The sequence below is a fragment of the Copadichromis virginalis genome, linkage group LG6, assembly GCF_057382275.1.
Source record: "Copadichromis virginalis isolate Kocher_CV1m ecotype Utaka linkage group LG6, C_Virginalis_male_GT1.1, whole genome shotgun sequence".
NCBI lineage: Eukaryota > Metazoa > Chordata > Actinopteri > Cichliformes > Cichlidae > Copadichromis > Copadichromis virginalis.
In genome coordinates, this window is record NC_140623.1 from 41,674,555 (window position 1) to 41,694,624 (window position 20,070).

Below are 20,070 nucleotides of genomic sequence, written 5' to 3' on the forward strand. Positions count from 1 at the left end.
CTCCAGATGCTAGGTTTTGAAAGAACTTCAGGATACATCAACAGAAATTAGAACGGGAGGATACAAATCAAAGAAAAACTGGTGTTAGGGTTTGTGCCCCGGATTCTGAATTAATAACCAATTAAACGCTCAAAACTGTAGTGTGACTGTCTTACACACATCCAAAATTTGCAATTTATTTCAAATTATTACCCAGGTAAAATAAGCATTGAACGTGTCGCCAGTTTTCAAAGTAAATATATTTCTAAAGGTGCTCTTGACATTAAATTCCCATCAGATATCAGCAACGACCCAGCCAATCCACACGTGCAAAGAGATGTCCATAAATTAAGCTACATGTAATAATGCGAAACAAAAACCCTTCTATGGACTCTGAGTTTCGGTCCTTTCTAGATTTTCGGATGGATTCAGGTCATGTGATTGGCCGGACCGAGTGTCAGGATTGCTTTCTAATTACTGATAGATTTCACTCATGTCATGACTTTCCGGGCTTTTTTGCACTTCCCTTTCCTCTTGAATAAAGCACTCCTGGGCCAGCAGGTTTGTCTGTACTTCATTAGAGATGCACTGCACTGAAGTGTTGTATACTTATACAGTATACTACACGGTGCAGAGTGACAGAAAGAGCCAAGTCGCAGTGAGTTCTAAAGCCATCTTCCTGGTATGACTCTCAGAGCGCAGTGGTAAAAAAAACATCTAAGGGCGAAGTGCAGTCGATGGCTGTTGGATATAAATATTATCGTCAAGTACGCGGATAATTGCAGACTGAAGCTCATGCATGAGAGAAAACAACTTCTATGCGTCTGCATCGTGGCGTGTATGTTTTTCTTCTGGGTTTTCATTTGCTACTGTAGCAGTAATCTTGGGAGGCCAAGGTGTGAAACAGGGTGTGGGTCCCAATGAGCTCACCCGAAACTCTGGCTGATTGGGACCCACACCCGGTTTCACACCTTGGGTCAGGCGATTAGAGGATCATCAGGGGGTCCTTTTGTCCTTCTGTGGGGGGACACTCCCACTAGGTTTAAATCTGGGACTCTCCACCATTTGACCTTAGAACTGAAGAAGCTTCTCGGATGAGAGGTGAAACGTCTTCAAGCAACTTAAAGAAGTCCAGACGCTTTTCTTTGCAAGCTCCTATAACAGTGTGTGTTTATGATTTTTTTAGTATATAATGGAATTTTTTTGGAAGTGTGATGCCGAAAGTAAAAGGACGTAAGCAGGGCTAAAGTTTGAAGTGTAGTGCGGCCTCGTCTGTTGTACGGTATATGTAATACATCCATGGAAGTAGTTAAAAGAGAATAAAATATATTTAAACTGCATAGAAAACATTCCATAAAGGCTTTATGAAGACACTCTCTAGCCTTTAGCAAAGCATTGTTTTACATTCTCGCTTTCTGATGCACAAATTTTAAAAATGTAGCTTTTATCTTGATCCAGTCTTTTTAAAATTTCTCCAGTCTTTCAGTTTTCCTGCTCATTGTCATGTTCCCTTTGTTGCTTTTGTCTTCAGCTGGCTGCTTTATAGCTTTCAGATCCCCATGCACAGTTGTATATACATTGTTTACATTTCTACATGAATATCATAAAAAAAACTCCCTGTACTGTGTCTTTTTGCAGTATGGCAGGCAAAGATATTGTGTATTACAGTCATGATCAGTAAAGTTTAAAAGTGAAAAACTGTATATTTAAATGATATTCATAGATTCATGAAAGAACGTTTACAGTGTGTCTGTTTGTTTTTCCGATGTCGGATTTTTGTATAATGTTGCTGCAGCCATCTAAGAATATTCATAACAGGTTTCTGTGTGAAGCAGAGCTCACCTTCTGCATATTTATGTAATCGTGACATTTTTAAATACTTAAAACTTTAAAACACATTTTGTGAAAGACATCAAGAATGTCAGTGAACAGTTTCAGTATGCATTTACTCACACTGTTTCATTGCACCACTTCATTACACAGGTCTAGAGACTGGTCAGCAATACCTTGGTCAACCGACCATCAGTAGGGAAAAGTGTGTATTCTCTGACTAGCTGGCGAGTGGATGCGCTTAGATGGATGTGTGAAATCAATAACATGGACTGTGCTGCACCATAAACCTCCTTGTAATTACTTTGGTTGCTTGCAGACTGCTGATGTAAACTGTAGTTTGCATGGAAGATGGCGACTTGTCAGCAAACACTTGCTAACTCGTGTGAAACTTGTGTGATGGAAACCGGAAATGTTGAATGTTGCAGAGTGAAAGTTTGGCCTTACAGCTGAAACCAACATGTTTCAAAAGACACAACTTTTGCTTTGAAGGTTAACACTTCCGCTCCCTTAAGGCCAAAACAGAGAGAATGAGGAGGAGCTTCTTCCCCCAGGCTATTCGGGCCCTGAACCAGGTGTAGGACTGGAGTCTCCCACACACGCCACTATAAGACTGGACTCTCACACACGTCACCACACGCATCACCACACATTTCCTATAATCCTATAATTTATAATCTTTATAATCTCTTCTGCTATTTGCACATTCTTTACTGTAAATTCCTAAGTTAATTTGTAAATTTTTGTAGTAACCTGTAAATTGTAAATATTGTAAAACTTTTTTTCTGTCATTTAATGGTCGGGCATTGTACAGCTACAAGCATTTCACCTCCATGTCATACTGTGTATGGTTGTGTGTGACAAATAAAATTTGAATTTGATTTTGAACTGTATCTGTGTTCAGTTTGTGTCACACTCCTCATGGTTTAACTTAGTAAGTAGTTGGCAGAAATGACACCATCTTCAAACAAAGTACGGGAAACTGCATCAACTACAGCAATCTGCAGGCCACCAGTGCATTCGTAAGACGGTTATTGGTGAAGCACTGTATACCTCTTTGCAACCAGTTTCACCTACCAACAAGAAGAAACTACTTCCAACAACTACTGGTCAGGAAATGGTCTCATTCTTTCTTAGTGACCAGTGGTTATCACTGACCAGTCTCTAGGCATAGTGATTTCCAGCAGCTACCTGCAACCTGCTGAAAAATACTTGTTTGTCCTAGTGATCCGTGGTTGCTGACTGGTCTGCAGGCATGTGGTTCTGGGTTTTATGGGGTTTGATAGGTGGATATATTATATTGACCCTTGACAAATGATTTAAATAAAAATGTGCATATTTTGCTTTAATTATTGAAAAAGACAGTTAAAAATAATCCAGTTCATTTTTCTATCTTCAAAATGACCAGGAGCAGTGGTCAGCTCTTGGGTGGTACAGTATGAGTTCACTGATAACATGTGTCTGCATTTACTCAAGTATGTCTACATCAGGTTATTAATGCTGCAATCCATGCCTGGATTATAAATACAGCAGCAGTGACCGTAATAGTCCTGCTGGGGTTCATGTTGCCATGAGCACAAAAGGGACTTAATCAAGTCTGTGCTCTTTCCCCTCCAACACTGAATTCTCAAGAGGAGTCTTTTAATTGCAGCAAGTAATTCACCAAGTGTTCATCAGACCTTTCTGATTAAATTTCAGGTCAACAGACTACGGAGCAACGTACCAGAAGCTGAATGACAAAGTAGGAGCAAAGACAATACTCAGTTATTTGTACGTGAGCCCCAACAACAAGAGAAAGGTAATGGTCCTCTTTTGTCATTTCTTCTGTATCCTATTTTAAAAATTGTCTTGACTGTATGAGTTACTTTTGTTTGCTCCTCACGGTTGGCATGCCAGTCACACAGTATGCAGTATTGAATGCATGCAGACATATTGATGTGGTCTGACTCACTGGTCTCGGTTTGATGTCTCTTCTCTGTCGCTGCCTACAGTCTCAGTAAGAAGCACTGAACTCACTCATTTATTAACAAGTTCAAACCAAAATGACAGTTAGCTGACAGAAAGGAACAATCTCTCCCAGTTCTACATGGATATAAATCAATTAGAAGTCAGACAACCCCTTCAATCAGTGCCCCTGCCCTTCCTTTGGTTTGGGTCATTTGATGGTATTAACCACCTGTCTGTGTTCACAGTCGCTTTACATGACTCCCTTTACACAACTCTAATCACGAAGTTTTTCAGTTAATTACCATCTAATTATGAAAAGGGAATGCAGCCCCAATTCAGTTCAGATGCTGGCCATATGATATAGGTTGTTGGGCAGTGACTGTTACGCCCCTGAGGTCTGTTAAAGGTGCTGAACCAGATGATGAGATGATGAACCTGAACACGGAGAGAGACATCCAGGACTCAGCAGAAAGGCTTGAATGTCCTTCTGTTATCGTCAGCAAAGCATTAAGAGACTTTCTCTGACCGTGGGATTTTCTACAGCATAATTTAGTGAGAAATTTTTGAGGAAATGGTAAATGGTAAATGGCCTGCATTTGTATAGCGCTTAGGAAAACAACTACAGATCAGTCTGTCTTTGTTAACACACAAACCTGGGGAGTCTGGAGACAATCTGCAGGATATGACCCCTGCTCCACCAGACAAGATCTCTTTATACTGTATATGAAAACTCCTTCACCAGAATTACCACTGGTGAGGATATTCTCCTGTTTTGGACACTCAAATAAAACCCTTACAACATAAATACTCCGAATCCCCCAAAAATAATTCAGCATCTAGTTTCTGAGAACATGTTGCAAAAAGCAACCTCAATACTAACCCTAGACGCCTCACCATTGACCTGGCACATGTTAGCATGTAAAAAGCCCAACCTTTCATTCTAAAATCCACTGTCATCTACAGGTTGGTCTACAGTGGCAACAAAAGAACCGAAAATCTTAGAAATCAGAGTCTGAGAATTGCAGCTTATGACTTTTATCAAAATATCTTCAGGCTATGACTTCCTGTTGATCTAGTGATGCTCCAGTAAAACAAGTTTATGATATTCTGTCCTAAGATCCCTACATCCCACAGTCCGTATCTCGGCTTGTCTTCGTGTTATATAGGTCAATATGAGAAATGACAGCATTTACAGACAGTTTTTGCAACCTTACACTTTTAAACGATCGGTGTAGAAACTCATCATCGTAGAGTAAATGTGATAATTGGCTTTCCAATTTTTCTTTCTGCTTCAGAGATGCTGGAAATTTCCAATGATACCGTTTGACTAGATGTCATCTGTCTACCCCTCTATATCTGCAAAATTCAATCAATACTGATAATCACAGCAAAACAGGAAATTCTTACTGACCACAATACTTAATCAATGAAAGACACAAAAACAGGAAAAAGAAAATGTGGTCCAGGAATAAGGAGAAATTTTAGCTTTCATCTGATGACAAAATACATGATGGGAAGTTATCAATCAGGCATAAGCAGTATATAGTACCTCAAATTAAAAGCCCTTTGCCAGAACTGTTGCATTGCCTTCTGGCAAAAGCAAATTATTTGTCCTTGCAGCCCTATGCATTTTAATAGTTTTTTTCAATAAAGTCAACCAAGTCAAATACATTGGATGGGCCTAGTTTTTCCTATAAAGAGCTGAGTTGCTTTATCCCTTTAAACGTAGATGATGAAGCTGAACTGAAGCTGAACGTGGATGTTTTCAGCCTAATCATTGGGAGCTGCTTGGATATAAATCATAGGTTTTCTCAGCTGGTTTAGAGTTGGATGGGGTTGCTGAGGCAAGCTCTCTATACAGGCTTAAAATACATTAGAGGCAGCACATCAGCAAATGGTCAGAGTTAACCACTTTTCTGTGCTCAGGTCCATTTGGGTCAATTTTGCCAGGTTCCATTATGGCTTTGGTCCATTAGGGTTCTGGGCATCTCTGATTGTGTGTTTGTGTATTTCTATGTTTTAAATTTTGTTTTGTCCATGGCTATTTTGGGTTTATGAAACACCATAATTAATCCACACATTTTTGCCAGACCCTAAATATCCATTTTTTTTCTCTCGTCTTTATTTGTCACATCCATCTAAATGTTAGTGTAACAACAACACTAGACTAGTGATTACCGTTTTAAGTTCCCCATTCTAAGGATGTCTGTTTGGGACTTGGTTTAAGTAAGCTGTAAAATCTCTTCTTCTTGCGTGTTTGTATTATTCATGCTTTTACGATACATATTTGGCCAACTATGGAGTCTTTATGACATGCCTCTTATTTGCATCAAAATGAGTGGCAGACTGGGGTAGAAATGTTCGTATTAGCAAGGCTATCTTCTGTTTTATTGCTTGTAGAGTGATGGGATCTGGGCAAACCCAAAGAAGATGTCTCTAATGATGCAGAGAGACAGAGAGACATCACAGAAACATTTCAGTCCACAGAAACCAGCAATCACCAGTTTAACAGAGCAGAAAACAGATGAAGGCCAGCAAATAACTTGACATGTTGCTAATGTCACACACGCATTGCGACACACTTTCTACCACATAGCCAAAATGTCAGTCAGCCATACAAACCATCACGTGCCAGATATACACAAACATGAGCCTAAATAAGCTCTTTCACACAAAGTTACGCATTCATATATTCTTTGTCTCACACTTACGCTTTTTTCTCTCACACATCCATAGTATCACTATATTGCCAAAATATGACGTGTAAAATAAAAATGCTACTGAAAGCGTCCTTGTCAGTCTATAGAGAGTTTATTACATGCAAAACATACTAGTAATGTTGAGCAGAGGAAAAATGACTTGGTAAACTAGGCTTTGTGTCATCTGCAAGATGTAAAGTAGAATTTGAGAGCAGTATGCTCATTGCGCTCATTGATAATGTTAGGCAAGCTGAGGCTAGCAAAACACATCAAATTCACTTTTTATCTGTCAATAATGTAACATAGAATTCATAAGTGAATGGCTTAAGACTACAGATTTTATAGATTCAGATTGCATAGACACTCTTTAGCCCAAGCAATGGGTGTTGGACATCACTGGGTGCTTTATTCTCCTTGAAATAAGGAGACTACATTACACATTTATAGAGCATATCTATAAGTTTTTAATCAGGAAATGAAGATTTTCCAATATAATTGTTAATCGGGAACAAAGAAGAAGGAGAGTTTTACACTGCATTTCTGTGGGAACAATCAGTGATTCAAACTGGATTCCACATAAACTGTTTGTTCTGCTGTGTGTTTGCTCACTTATCCAACTGAGGGTCATGGGGGGATTGGAACTTGTCCTAGCTACTGTAGGCAGGACAGGTCACTGACTTGATGCAGGGATAACACAGAGAGACAAACTACTATTCAAAAACATACACATGTATGTACAATTAAGAACTAGATGTCTTTGGACTGTTGAAGGAAGCTGGAGTACCCAGAGAGAACCCACTTGCACATGTGGAGAAAATGTAATCTCCACGCAGAAAGGCCCCGGTGGATTCGAACCCAAAAAATATTCTTTCCAAGAAAATCATAATCTAGTGGGTTATTAAAAGTTTCTTATATCACACATGGTGGCCAGCACGGTTCGCAACTGAGACTTCTGTTGATAAATCCCAAAGTGCTTGAGTACTTGCTTATGCTATGCTATGCAAATGTGCAGATGGTAACTGATCTCAGAGCAGTGAAAGCAGAGCCAGTAGCAACTTTTCTAGCATGTTAATTTCCTGTTAGTTTCTCATAACACTGGAGGTTTATCCACAATGCACAGAGTACCAGGAAAAAGACCTGCTGGCCTCTAAGTTAGCCCAGCTCAAACTTTTGTTAAATGGGCCACAGACACACCAATGAAATGAACACATACTTAAGTGGAATTGGACTGAGAGTCAAACCTCCTTCATGCAAACTGGGACCACAGTTGGCACTGATAGACGATGAGAAAAACTTACTGGACTGAACACTGTTTGAGACGTAAGGAGAGAGATTTGGTCTTAATTTATGTTTTAAGATGAAACTGGGCAAGCACTAACTGCCTTGCTCGCCCCGGGGCAATGCTACTGATTTGAGATATCCTGAAATACAGTTAATGTGTAAGATGTAATTGATGTGGGGCGAGTAGTCAGTCACTTTTGCAGCACATTAGCAACATGAATGGTAGGTTTCCTTTTGTCAGTCAAATCTACAAGTCTGCATTTAGAATTGGCTTGTAGGATGCTCACTTGAGGCTTTGGATCCAGCCTCAAGTGGACAGCAGAGGAACTGCAGCTTTGGCAGTTTCTTTCATTTCTCACATCAGATCCTGGACATCACTGTCCTGGATACCATTTTCATTTTATTCAGATAAGACACAAGACAGTATTCATGATGTCATTGTGAAATAGGGCAATTATCCTGTCATGAGCTGATACAAGAGAGCATTTATCTTGCTTAGATAATATGTCTGAACCAAATCTAATTGCAGTCGATTCAATATTTGTTGTAATACTTCATCCTGATGGTAGCATTAGGCTGACATATAGCAGGATAGACTGACATTGTTATCTACTGCTAGCGTCGCTAACAGTAAATAAAAAAAAGAGTGGAACCAGAGAAGAAGCAACTCTATAAAGCACTCCAGACTCAAACTGTTTTTTCCTCCATTGTTGCTGTTTCCACATACTTGGAAAGTAGGGAAGCAGTAGAGACTGCAGGTTCGTCAGTCACCCCGGGCACAGCACCATGTGACTACTGCTGGTGGCAGACAAAAGCCCCTCTCTTCATCAAGTAGTGGAAGTAAATCAGGCCTGTGTGGCTGTGGGGGATAGTGGGAGTAAAGCAGTGGAGAGGGACAGAGAGAAACTGCACAGGGAGCGAAGGAAAGAAAGGGAGCAGGGGGGAAAGAGACAGCACATAAACTGACAGGGAGCAAGTGAGCATGGAAGAGTGGCGATGGGAGTACAGGGAAAAAACATGACAGAGCAAAAAAAGAAATAAACAGAGGCATGGCCCGGGGGTCACTTATGGAGAAAACAGACTGACAACACAGCAATTACATCAATTTTCATATTGTGGCTTCATACTGAGGCTGTACATGAAAGAACAGAGCTCGAGTACACATTAGGGGAAGTAATTTGGGGTTTTAGCCGGAGATTTTGTGTGAGAGCACATTATTACAGTAAATGGCTGGGATGGTGAGTGCTGGTTAACAAAAAAAAAAAAAGCACACAGATTGCAGTCATACAAATGGCTATTGCCTCTAATGGTTTGAAAACAAAAGGGATTTTTCCAGGGGAAGCATTTGAGTGACAGCAGAGTCAGTCTGAGCTGCTTTCCTCTCAGGCTCAGCCTTCTCTTTAAGGAATACATAATGACTCTTTTTCATCAATGTACCGAGTAAAAGAAAAGTCACAGGGCTCAAATGTTCTCTCGTGACAAAGGCCTTGAATGCTCACCCATTTGTGGGAGTGCATGCCTGTGTTTGTATGTGCAGTATTCCAAACAAGTACGGCCATTGTGGAGCTGTGAAGGCAACAATAGGCAGGTGGGTGGAATATGAATTCACCTCAGAAGAGACCTCTCTCCCACAGTCAGGCTTCAAAGACTTCTGTTCATTGTCTCGCTTTTCTGTATAAGTTCAAGACTTAAAAGTGAACTTAAATATTTCATGTCCTCGAAGTGTCCTCAAAATAACAATGACAACAATAACAAAAAGAGAAATGTTTCACAGGAAGACAAACAGAATCCACACGAAAAATGTCCCGAGACTTGCATCATCATGCAAACGCTTTCATACATGAATACTTAGCATTTTATGACATTGATGCATTTCTGTGCAGCAGCAGTGAGGAAGGAAAAGTAAAAAAAACATTTTTTCACTCCTTTACCATCGTTAGTGAAATACCCAAACGCACATCATCAGCTTACAGATTTTATAGCTGGAATAGAAATGTGTAGGGCGGCTTCTGTCAGCCACGTAGTTCAATGATGGGATTAAGTTCCTGGAGGAATAACAAATGTTTAATGTGTCACTTTTGTTGAAAGGAGTGTTGAAATGCGCGCAGTGTGTCACGAGACCAGGATTTTTACAGAAGTCATAAGTGGAATGCACAAAATGAAGAGAAGCATGTTAGCAAAGAATTGCATGAATTTAATTTTTTAAGGAGATTTCTGGTTTCATCAAATCAAGTCAAATAATAAAAGTAGAGAATGTTTGAAAAAGCACCCAAATGAGACAAAATAAGAAAAATAACGAGTAAAAGTCAAGTTTGTTTTATGTTGCTTTTCCTTTGTTCTGAGCTGAAGCTGTTTTCTTGGCGTTGGATGCTACAAGACAGCCTTTTTCATGGCTCTCTGATTCTGGACGTGCTGAATAAGTGGGGCACAGCTACTTTCTAAATCAAGCTGTGAAGCACAGATGCGGAGCAGTCTATTCCAGGGTTGCGGTGGTTTCTTCAGGTGCTGTTGCAGAAGAGAGTCTGGAAACAATCAGGCTGTCAGACTGTGTTAAAAAAAAATCTGAAGTTTGCAGAAGTTGTGAGAACAAATTTTAATAGCATCGGGGTTAGATTGATTGTCATTGATGACTTTAACCTCACAGGGTCGACTTCCTGACTTCCATCAGCCAGGTCGATTGATGTGTCACTTTCCTGACACATTAAATTAACAGTTAACTTTAATTTGTAGCTTTTTTGTAGTTATATTGCAGTAATAAGGAAACCAGGACTTGGTGCTTTATTTTCCAAGTGTTACAGCTAAGTGTATTTAATGTTAAAGTCAAATATTAAAGATGATTTGATGATGAGAAAAGTGGTTTTGTTGGTGCATTTTTGATGAGAGGTGTGCATTGTCTCCCGTTATGTCTTCACAATAGCAGCCAGCTTGTGTTTTGCCAGTTGAGTGCTTTTAATGTGAAGCAGCAGGAGCAGAAAAGTTGATTTTGCATTAGCAATAACTTCTTCCAGCTCTGTCAGTGAGCATTGACACTATTTAATAAGATATAATTACACTGGAACATGCGTGCATCATTGCCTCTGAATCACTCGTGAAATACAAGAATTTTTTTACTCTGTGTTGAACATTAAAAGGATGCGGCAGGAAAACAATCCTGAGCAGACTCAAAGACTGTTATATGTTAAGGTTAAATAGGGTTAACTGAAGCTAAAAGCTCTGCTCTTCCCAGTTTGTCTTGTATTCTCTTACAGTCACGCTCAGAACGGCGAAATAGGACAACAATGTTGCATCATGTGTTTTTTCTTCAAATAAAATATCTGCTTTAAGTTAAATAAATGCTGCTTTTTTTTTTAAACATGCCGCTCTCAGAGACAGAAACGCTGAAGGAGAGAGATCAAAATGTGAGTGCTGTGTACTCGCTGATGTTGACAGGTTTGTTCAGCTCCACAGATTTACAGACAAATGCTTTTATTACCCGAGTTATTTTATTCATTTGTAATTCCTGTACATACTTTTAACTTCAGATGGTAACAAACAATCATACTTAATGAAGTGTTTCCCAGAATAAATGGATTTAAAATAAGAATAAACTGAGCTGTTTGAAAATGCAGCACTTAAAGCTCTCGGTGGGAAACACTTGTGTATGAAGCCTTGATTGTGTCTTTGCAATGTAGGTTAAAGCTTGATGGCCTCATGCTGCTCATAAATATGATTTAGGTGGAGGCCTTTAAAGATATATGAATAGAATTTGTCTTTCATGCAGCAGCTTCAGTCCAGGACAAACATCCGTCGTTGAAACAGAGACATGAAAAGCTCTAAACGTGTTATTTTTAGTGACGCAATGAAAAATCATTGTCACATTTCAAGATTCAGAATCTTTCCAAACTTGCTTTGGTCTTTTTGTTATGCAAAGAAAGACAGACTGTTATTTGAGGACAGTGCTAAAGTGAAAAGATGCAATTTTCCCCTCAAGACTAAAAACATCAAGATGAGAATGACTATTTATGGAGAATGCATATTCAAATAGCTTTTATTACATATTTTCAGCAGAAAACGTTGCATAAACTAGCCAAGAGCTAAATTAGTGCTAGAATAAAATTGCGATGTCACTTCTAATTAAACAGGTCAATTCATTGCAACACATGCTTACTTACACCAGACAAACCTGGAGCAATACCACCTGGTGCATGTTCAGTGTACCGACAACAGCACGTAGAGCTGCGTGTTGCATGGAGATAAGAAAAAGAAAAGGAGAGGTAAAGTGTCGTCTGGTCCACCAGCTTTTTAAGGACACGGTGCATGCCAAAATAATCGCAGCGAATCAGCCATGCTCCCCTGGCCCGCACAGCAGTGGTTTCGTTTGAGGTGACGATGGTGATGGAGGTTCTGGTTGCTCAGAGGGGACGCAACATCTGTCAGGCCTAAGGCACAATCTCCAAATGGCTGCGGTGAGCGGAGAGACGAGCGCCCCGGAGCCCGTGGAGAGGCGCGGTGACAGAGGGGGGAGACAGACTCTGAGATGCAAATCCAGACGGACAGAGAGATGGAGGGAGATGGAGACGGGGCTGACAGAGTGTGAGGAAGAGGTGAGATGGAAGAGGGAGAGAAGGGGAGTTGTAAAGAAGATAGGATGGGTAAATCTAGGTGAGCCGGGGATATTCCATCAATATTCTTTTACGTGCCTTCACGGGTCATTGCCCACTTTCTCAGCAGGGGATTGAAAGCTATACAAGTCAGTGTGTGCTGCTGTCAGAGTAAGAGAGCCGAGCTCCCCTTGAAAAGCATGCTAATGCAAAATGTTGTGGAAAAGGCCTCTCCAAATGACATATGTTGTTGTGTTATTTATTGATGATCGCTGTGAAGAATTCATTATTTCAGTAACTCGAGACAGATGAAGATGTCTGAAGTGGGATTGCTGCTGGTTAATTATCTAAATGGATCTTGTTTGTCTTGTCTCTGTTCATTCATAATGAACGTGTAGCTCTGTGTTTTCACACGCAGCTAGCTGAGCCAAGATAGAAAACCCAATTATTGTGAGAGGCAGAAACTGACATGTTTGTCAGGTCTGGCAGGAGTCTAGGTGAGCTAAAATGTCAGGCGGCATTCAATTAGCATCGGGCTTAAATGTCTCCGATCAACAGACGGGAGTTTCGTTTAATAGGACGGATATAACAGTTGAAGGCACCTGGTCGATGCGGAGGACGAGGCGGCGAGCGAGCACAGAAGTGATGATTATGAATATGTGCGTCAACTCTTCTTTGCTTTCATGGCCTGCACTTAGACGTAGCACAGTGGAGTGTGATGGCTTGAATATTCATCGGGAAAAAGTAGTGACAGGGATTTGACTTGTCTATGCAGACACTTAGCTAAGTTAACACGATTCCACGTGGATACACAGTAGCTCGTCTTGTGCTTGAGGACTACAGTTAAAACATTATTAATTTCACCAGTCTCTCCTCATATCTGTTAGCATTAGCTTTGTGGCCATTAAGCTGATAGAGGATGGTGTGTTTGTGCTGTTAACACTGATACAAGGGTCATGTAAATCACATGATCTGTTTAGGGGTAATTTAAAAACTAAGTCAGACTACTTCGGCTGTAAATGCTTTCTCATGTCAAAGAGCAAAAACACATGAAATATTTTTATTTTGAGCTACCAGAAACCACCATTACACCAGGTTGACAGTGTACTCTGAGTCAGTTGGGTAAACTGGTAGCACTCTGGAGCTATTGTTGCAAAAGAAGTGGAGTTTGGATCCAAACATGCCACACTGGTTGTGAGTTCCAGTCAAAAGGAAACAAGAAAGTGGTATTAGTCTGTGCAGCTTTCCTTTCAACACGAAGATGAGAAAATGCTTTCAAGAGACCAGCAGCTGTGCTCTCTGAACATTTCCTCTGATGCATTTAGTATATTTTTTAAACTGTGTTGTGTTTAGACTAAAACTAAACACAATGTCTACAGTTTCTGCCCAGAAGCAGTCAGAGTGCCCCAGCGTAACAAGTGGAAATCGAGACGGGAAATTTGGGCTCTCTCCTGCTCTTTCCCAACCCCAATCACAGAGGAAGACGACAATCTGCCCTTTCAGTCAGCTCAGCCGTCCATCTGTGAAAACATGTTCCTGCAGGACTGTCAACGTAAGATCAGTTCGACTGCTCAGAAACATATAGACATGCTGGCTGCTGCTGTACCGTCGCCAGCGTATGTGGAGCTGAACAAAACTGATGTTCATCTCACTGCGACTGTTTCAGCTATTAGCTAAAAATCACCAGACTGCATTATTTCATAAATAAGTGAATTAAAACAAAGACATTTATAGTGTTTGTGAATTTTAAATGCTGATGATAATAAGCAAGTGTAAACAAAAACTGTTGACTGAATATATATTTAGAAAAACATCCACATATATATGCATGCAAATGTCTGCATGGATGTGGTTATAAATAAAGTCAGAACTTTAACATGCTGTTGCTGGAAAATAGAACTATGCTTTTTGAATGTTGCGTTATCATACAGCACAATGTGAAAGCAGCCAAATTAAGACAAATTGAAAAGCATCAAATTTGCAGTCCACGTTAAAAATATTGCCGAGTATGACTTCAGCAGATGTGATCCTAATTGCAGAGTTATTAAATGTACATCCAAGACAACCTCAGTGGAGTAAATTAATATATTTTTTAATATACACGGACAGGGAAAGACGAGCTCGTGTATCAGTTCTTCAACCGCAAAGAAAATGTCACTGTGAAAGAGCTGCGTCATGGGCCACAGAAGTTTATGAGAGACTACGAGTTAAAATCCATCAACTCTTTGTAAACCTTTAAGACTTGGAAGCTATAAAGTCGAAGTGAAATCAGTGCAGAAGTGCCTGAAGATCTAAGATTAGAAATTTTGGATCTGTGAACACTTTTAACGACCAGCACAGAGAAGCTCATGTGGTTGTACAGATGCTTAGGGGAAAACGGCCCTTGGCTTCTTGGCTCTCTTGACCTCGGTAAGTATTTTACTGATGAGTTTATGGTCTCAACTATTGGTTTCAAGCCTTACTGGATACAGCATTATCAGTTTTTAAATTATGGTCCTGACATTACTTTGAAAAAGGAAGTTTAAGCTTTAGTGCGGGGCTTTCCTGTTACTGCAAATTTATGAGACACAAAATCTCAAGAATTCTCAATTTTTTTTTCTTTACAATCAGAACGACTGACATATTGCAGTTAAAGGTGATGCCTGTATGACGTACGTAATGAGTTTCATAAACAAAGGTGCCAGCCATATTTAAACCTAAACCATAAATATTTTCTAATCATAACTGAGTAGTTTTGGAATCCACACCTAACCACCAAGTGTCTGAAAACACTAAAGGCCATTACACACTGAGCGCGTTGTGAAAAAAACAACACATTTACAACCCTAACCCTAACTCAGAAAACGCACAATGAGGCCAAAAGACTGAATCAGGTGTGTGAAAACATCCATGAGAACATGTTCCTGGATGGACAAGCTAATCTTTTATGGCTTCTTCCTGCCTTGCATTTTTGGTTAAAGGTGCTGGCAGTGACAACAGGAGGTGCCGGGACCTTTAGCCTGTCCAGCACATGTTTACCGCTGACATTTTAACAACCTCTTGAGAATGCTTCACTCTCTCCTGGCTGAAGCTGCTCCACCTTTACTGCCCTTTGGCTTCACTTATGAGACTCAGTTCCTCTGGCTTAAGTAGCACCTGAAGCTGACTTCTGCTTCCCTTCAGCCTGTGCTGAAATAATCCAGAGTTCATTCTTTGGCTTTGAGCAACATTTGTAAAAAAAAACAAACAAGATAATCCCAATCACTTCAGGACAAAGTGAACAGACAAACACTAGAAGTGATTTAGCAAAGTGATCTTCTTGTCAATAACTGTCTTTCTGTTGCTGCAATAAAGTCATAGTAAATAATAAGTATGAAGTAAGCAATACAAATAAATGTTTACAGCTGAAAAACTGTTGAACATGAAGACATTGTTGCACCTATTAAAATGAAGCGCCCCAGGACTTATTCACAATGCTGGTTAAGCGACTCTGTTCGCGCTCTACGACGTGTGTGTCGGCAGGATGAGAGGAGGTGGAGGAAAGATAAACTCCAGGCATCTTACGACATCCTACGTATTAGCCGCATGAAGTTTCAAACTGCTGCCAAAATGGCTAAAGCAGCTTTCCTTTCAAAAATTATCTCTACCAATGGTAACAATCCTCGAATTTTATTTAAAATTTTTAACTCTGTGGTCAACCCCTGCCCCACTATGCCGCTGCTGTGCTCCCCGATTCTTTGCGAACAATTTTTAAATTATTTTTTAGATAAAGTTTCATCTCTCAAATCTGCTCTTCCTTTAATGACAGGCCCTGTGTTTACCCCTGACTGTTCCTCTACCTTCCATCAGTTTGAACCCGTTTCACTCCCTACTCTTAAGCGTCTAGTTGAACAGCTGAACAATACTAATCTCGTATATGATGTTCTTCCATCTCGTATAGTCAAGGACTGTTTCAGTGCAATTGGACCTAGTATATTGTCCCTTTTGAACTCTTCTTTGCTTTCCGGCTGCGTACCATCAGCCTTTAAACATGCTATAATTCAGCCTGTTCTTAAAAAAAGGAACCTCGATTATAATGATTATGCGAACTATAGGCCGATTTCAAAGCTTCCGTTCTTGGCCAAAATTCTTGAGAAGATAGTTTTGCTTCAACTCCAGGCTTACCTGGATGAGAATAGCATAAATGATAAATTCCAATCGGCCTTCAAACCACATCATAGCACTGAGTCAGCACTGCTTCGAGTTTTTAATGACCTTCTACTAATGGCTGATAATGGACGCTCCTCGGTCCTAGTGCTACTGGATTTATCGTCGGCATTCGATATGGTTGATCATAACATCCTATTGGCGAGACTTGAGCACGCTGTAGGCATCAAGGGTGCTGCTCTGGATTGGTTTAAATCATACCTCTCCAATCGGCTCTCCTCGGTTCATTTGGCCAATTCCTCTTCCTCCGCTGTACCTGTTTGCTGTGGTGTCCCTCAGGGATCTGTGTTAGGCCCTACTCTGTTCTCATTGTACATGCTTCCTTTAAGCGCTATCTTTGAGAAATATCACATCGCTTTTCATTATTATGCTGATGACATTCAGATCTACTTTGAGTTAAATGATGACCTAGCTTCGTCCTTGAATTGTTTTCGAGAGTGCATGTGTGAGGTCAAGCAATGGCTCCTGGCAAATACTCTTATCCTCAATGATAAGAAAACTGAAATTGTGGTCTTTGGCAGTAATGTTCTCCGTGCCAAACTTCGTGATGCTTTTGGTTTTCTCACTAGTTCTTTCTCTGACACTGTTAGGAATCTGGGTGTCTTATTTGACAGCTCATTTAAACTTGATAAACAAGTGTCTGCTGTTGTTAGATCCAGTTTTTACCAACTCCGCCTTATCTCTAAGGCCAGGCAGTATATCCCGCATAAAGACCTGGAAAAGCTCATCCATGCCTTTGTAACTTCGAGGCTGGATTACTGCAATTCACTCTATTTTGGTCTCCACTCTGCCCTCCTTCACAGATTACAGACAGTCCAAAATGCTGCTGCACGCATTCTAACCAAAACTAGGAAGTTTGCCCACATTACTCCCGTCCTGGCTGATTTGCACTGGTTGCCTGTGAAATACCGTATCCAATTTAAAATTCTGCTGTTTACTTTTAAAATCACTAATAACACAGCACCGAGCTATCTTAAGGAACTCTTAAGCTCATATGTTCCTGCTAGGGCTTTAAGATCATCCTCACAGTTACTGCTGGTGCAGCCTAGATCTCGGTTGAAATCTAGAGGTGATCGAGCGTTTGCTCTGGCTGCACCAGAGTTGTGGAACAACCTTCCGATTGGCATCCGGGCGTCTGACTCTATTCAATCTTTTAAATCACGGCTTAAAACGTGTTTGTTTAATCTTGCTTTTTCTACCGGCTAAATGCTGGCCTTGTCTGCAGAGATTTATTTATTCTTTTAATTTTCCTATTATGCTTTTATTTCCGCTGTGTGTGTCTTGTCGCCATTGTGTTTTGATGGCATAGTTATATTGTGCTATAGTTATGTGCTATAGTTATATTTTTTCTATTGGTGGCTTTTCCTGTGAACATAATTTTACACTTCTATTTTTTTATGACTCTGTTTATACTTGTGTTAATTTGTTTTATGTTAAGCACTTTGGCATGCCATTGGTTTTTAAATGTGCTCTATAAATAAAGATTGTTGTTGTTGTTGTTGAAAGTGCTCAAGTCTGTGGAAAGTTTGAACTGTCCTTGACCCCCAACGTAACTGTGTCCAAAAATGCCACACTGGTTGTGATTTCCAGTCAAAAGGAAACAAGAAAGTGGTATTAGTCTGTGCAGCTTTCCTGTGTCTGATTACAAATACAAGATCGTTGCTGGCTCCTGGGCTCCTGCTGGCTCCGTCAATCCCAGTTCAAACTGTAACCTCAGGTGGATTTAGGTATTTAGGTGTTCGCCTTCTCTGTCTTTTTTTTATTATTATTTCTGCTCTGCAATCAAAAAGGATGAAGCAAGTCTAGCAACTTCTATTAAATCATCCCCAAAGGGGGCTTCCGGTGACGCCTTGATCTAATCAAGCAGCATAAGGAACGAGCTCCGTCCAGATTAATACATTACTCCTAACTACAATTTTTAAAACTCGGCAATTTCCATTTCAACCAGCATGGCATTGTCCCTGAGAGGCAAAGGATCCAGCAAACAGGATCAAAATAAAGATAAAGGCGAGCATTTGAAGCAACTAACTTTGTCCTCGAATGCAGATGCTAATGCTACTGCTAGCACTCGTGATGCAGAAACGAGGATATTAGCAGAACTGGAGAAGATAAGAAAAGATAACAAAGACGGGCATATGGAAACACAGCAAGCTCTGACGAGAGAGACTCAGACTCAGACTCAGAGTCTTTCAAGATTCTGAGAGAAGATATGACAAAGCTGGAAAACAGAACAATGGAGATGGAGGAGCAGATCGGCGACAACGAAGACTCCACCAGGCGTCATGAATGAGCCCTCCGGTACTTGTTAAATAGAGAAATGGATCTCACAGCATGATGCGAGGACATGCAAAATAGACTAAGGCGAAACAACCTGAGGATCTATCGTGTCCCAGAAGGGAGTGAGGGGAGAGATGTTAAGCTGTTTGTACTAGAGCTGTGTGAATCAACTCTTCAACTTCCCGCTGATCTTAACATTGGAATAGAGCGAGCACACAGAGTCCTCGCTGCTAAACCCAAGAACCCCGATGCAGCACCGCGCTCACTGGTGGTCAGATTCTGGGACTTCTCTGTGAAAGAGACCATTCTATGACAAGCCTGGGACCAGAAGCGTGTCTTATATAAGGGCACGCAGATATATTTTGACCATGATTTTTCCCCGGAACTGCAAAAGAGGAGGGCACTGGTACGAGATGCGGTAAAGCAATTAAAGCTGAAAAACATCAGAGCCAAGTGTGTGTTTCCAGCAAAACTGAGACTGTTCAAAGATGGTGGTGAGAAGACGTTCTCAAGTTTGATGGAAGCCCTGCCGACGCTGCAAGAGCTGGGGATACAAGTGCGAGTCGACCAGAGGGAGCGCATGGAAACGGAGCAATCCCGGTGCCGACGGTCCGCTGGGGGAACTGGGGCAGGTATGACCCTCTCCCTTGCCGAAATAAAAACTTTCCTTATGGAGGACTGAGATGTCACTCCTGCCGAGTTAATTTTAGTTTTTCTTGGACATAAATGTTAGGAAGAGATAAAAAAAATTTTTTGCTTGTACAATGGATGGAAAGTGCGCACACAAGTGGATACCCCCCCCCCCACATACTTATATAGTCGCAATGAGCCGCTCTGCGAGCGGGCAACAGCGACGAAATAACACATTGTGTTTTTCCCCCACGGAGGACTTGTCACCACGCTCCGCCCAGGATACACCGCGGACTGGTTTGCTCAGGTTGTTATTAATCCAGTCGGGTACGTGGAAGCTACTGTTCTTAATGTTCTTTGTTTGTTTAGTTCTAAATGGTTTTGTTTATCTTGGCCTGAGACCAATTGTGGACCATTATTTCATTGAGTATAATAATTTAGTTTTGTCTGTATAGGATATGAGTCTAAGATATGAAAGATCTAATTTGTGTTTTGTATAACGTAAAGGGTTTGAATAGTCCAATTAAAAGGAAAAAGGTACTGAACCAAATGAAAAACTTTAGGTGCTCCATAGCAATGCTCCAGGAGACTCACCTCTCTGAAAGGGAACACAGGAAGTTGGGGAGAGAGTGGGTTGAACAACAATATAGCTCTACTTATCA

The 20,070-nt window shown here is 40.7% G+C and overlaps 1 protein-coding gene across 7 annotated transcripts in view; it reads left to right on the forward strand.

The window, feature by feature from the left end:
• Positions 1-20,070, forward strand: part of sorcs1 (sortilin-related VPS10 domain containing receptor 1) — a 194,768-nt gene that overhangs the window by 103,109 nt on the left and 71,589 nt on the right. For all 7 annotated transcript variants that reach the window (XM_085460487.1, XM_085460488.1, XM_085460489.1 and 4 more), the window contains exon 3: positions 3,508-3,607. In XM_085460487.1, the coding sequence (XP_085316613.1) occupies positions 3,508-3,607 (100 nt within the window). The remainder of the gene's footprint in view (positions 1-3,507; positions 3,608-20,070) is intronic.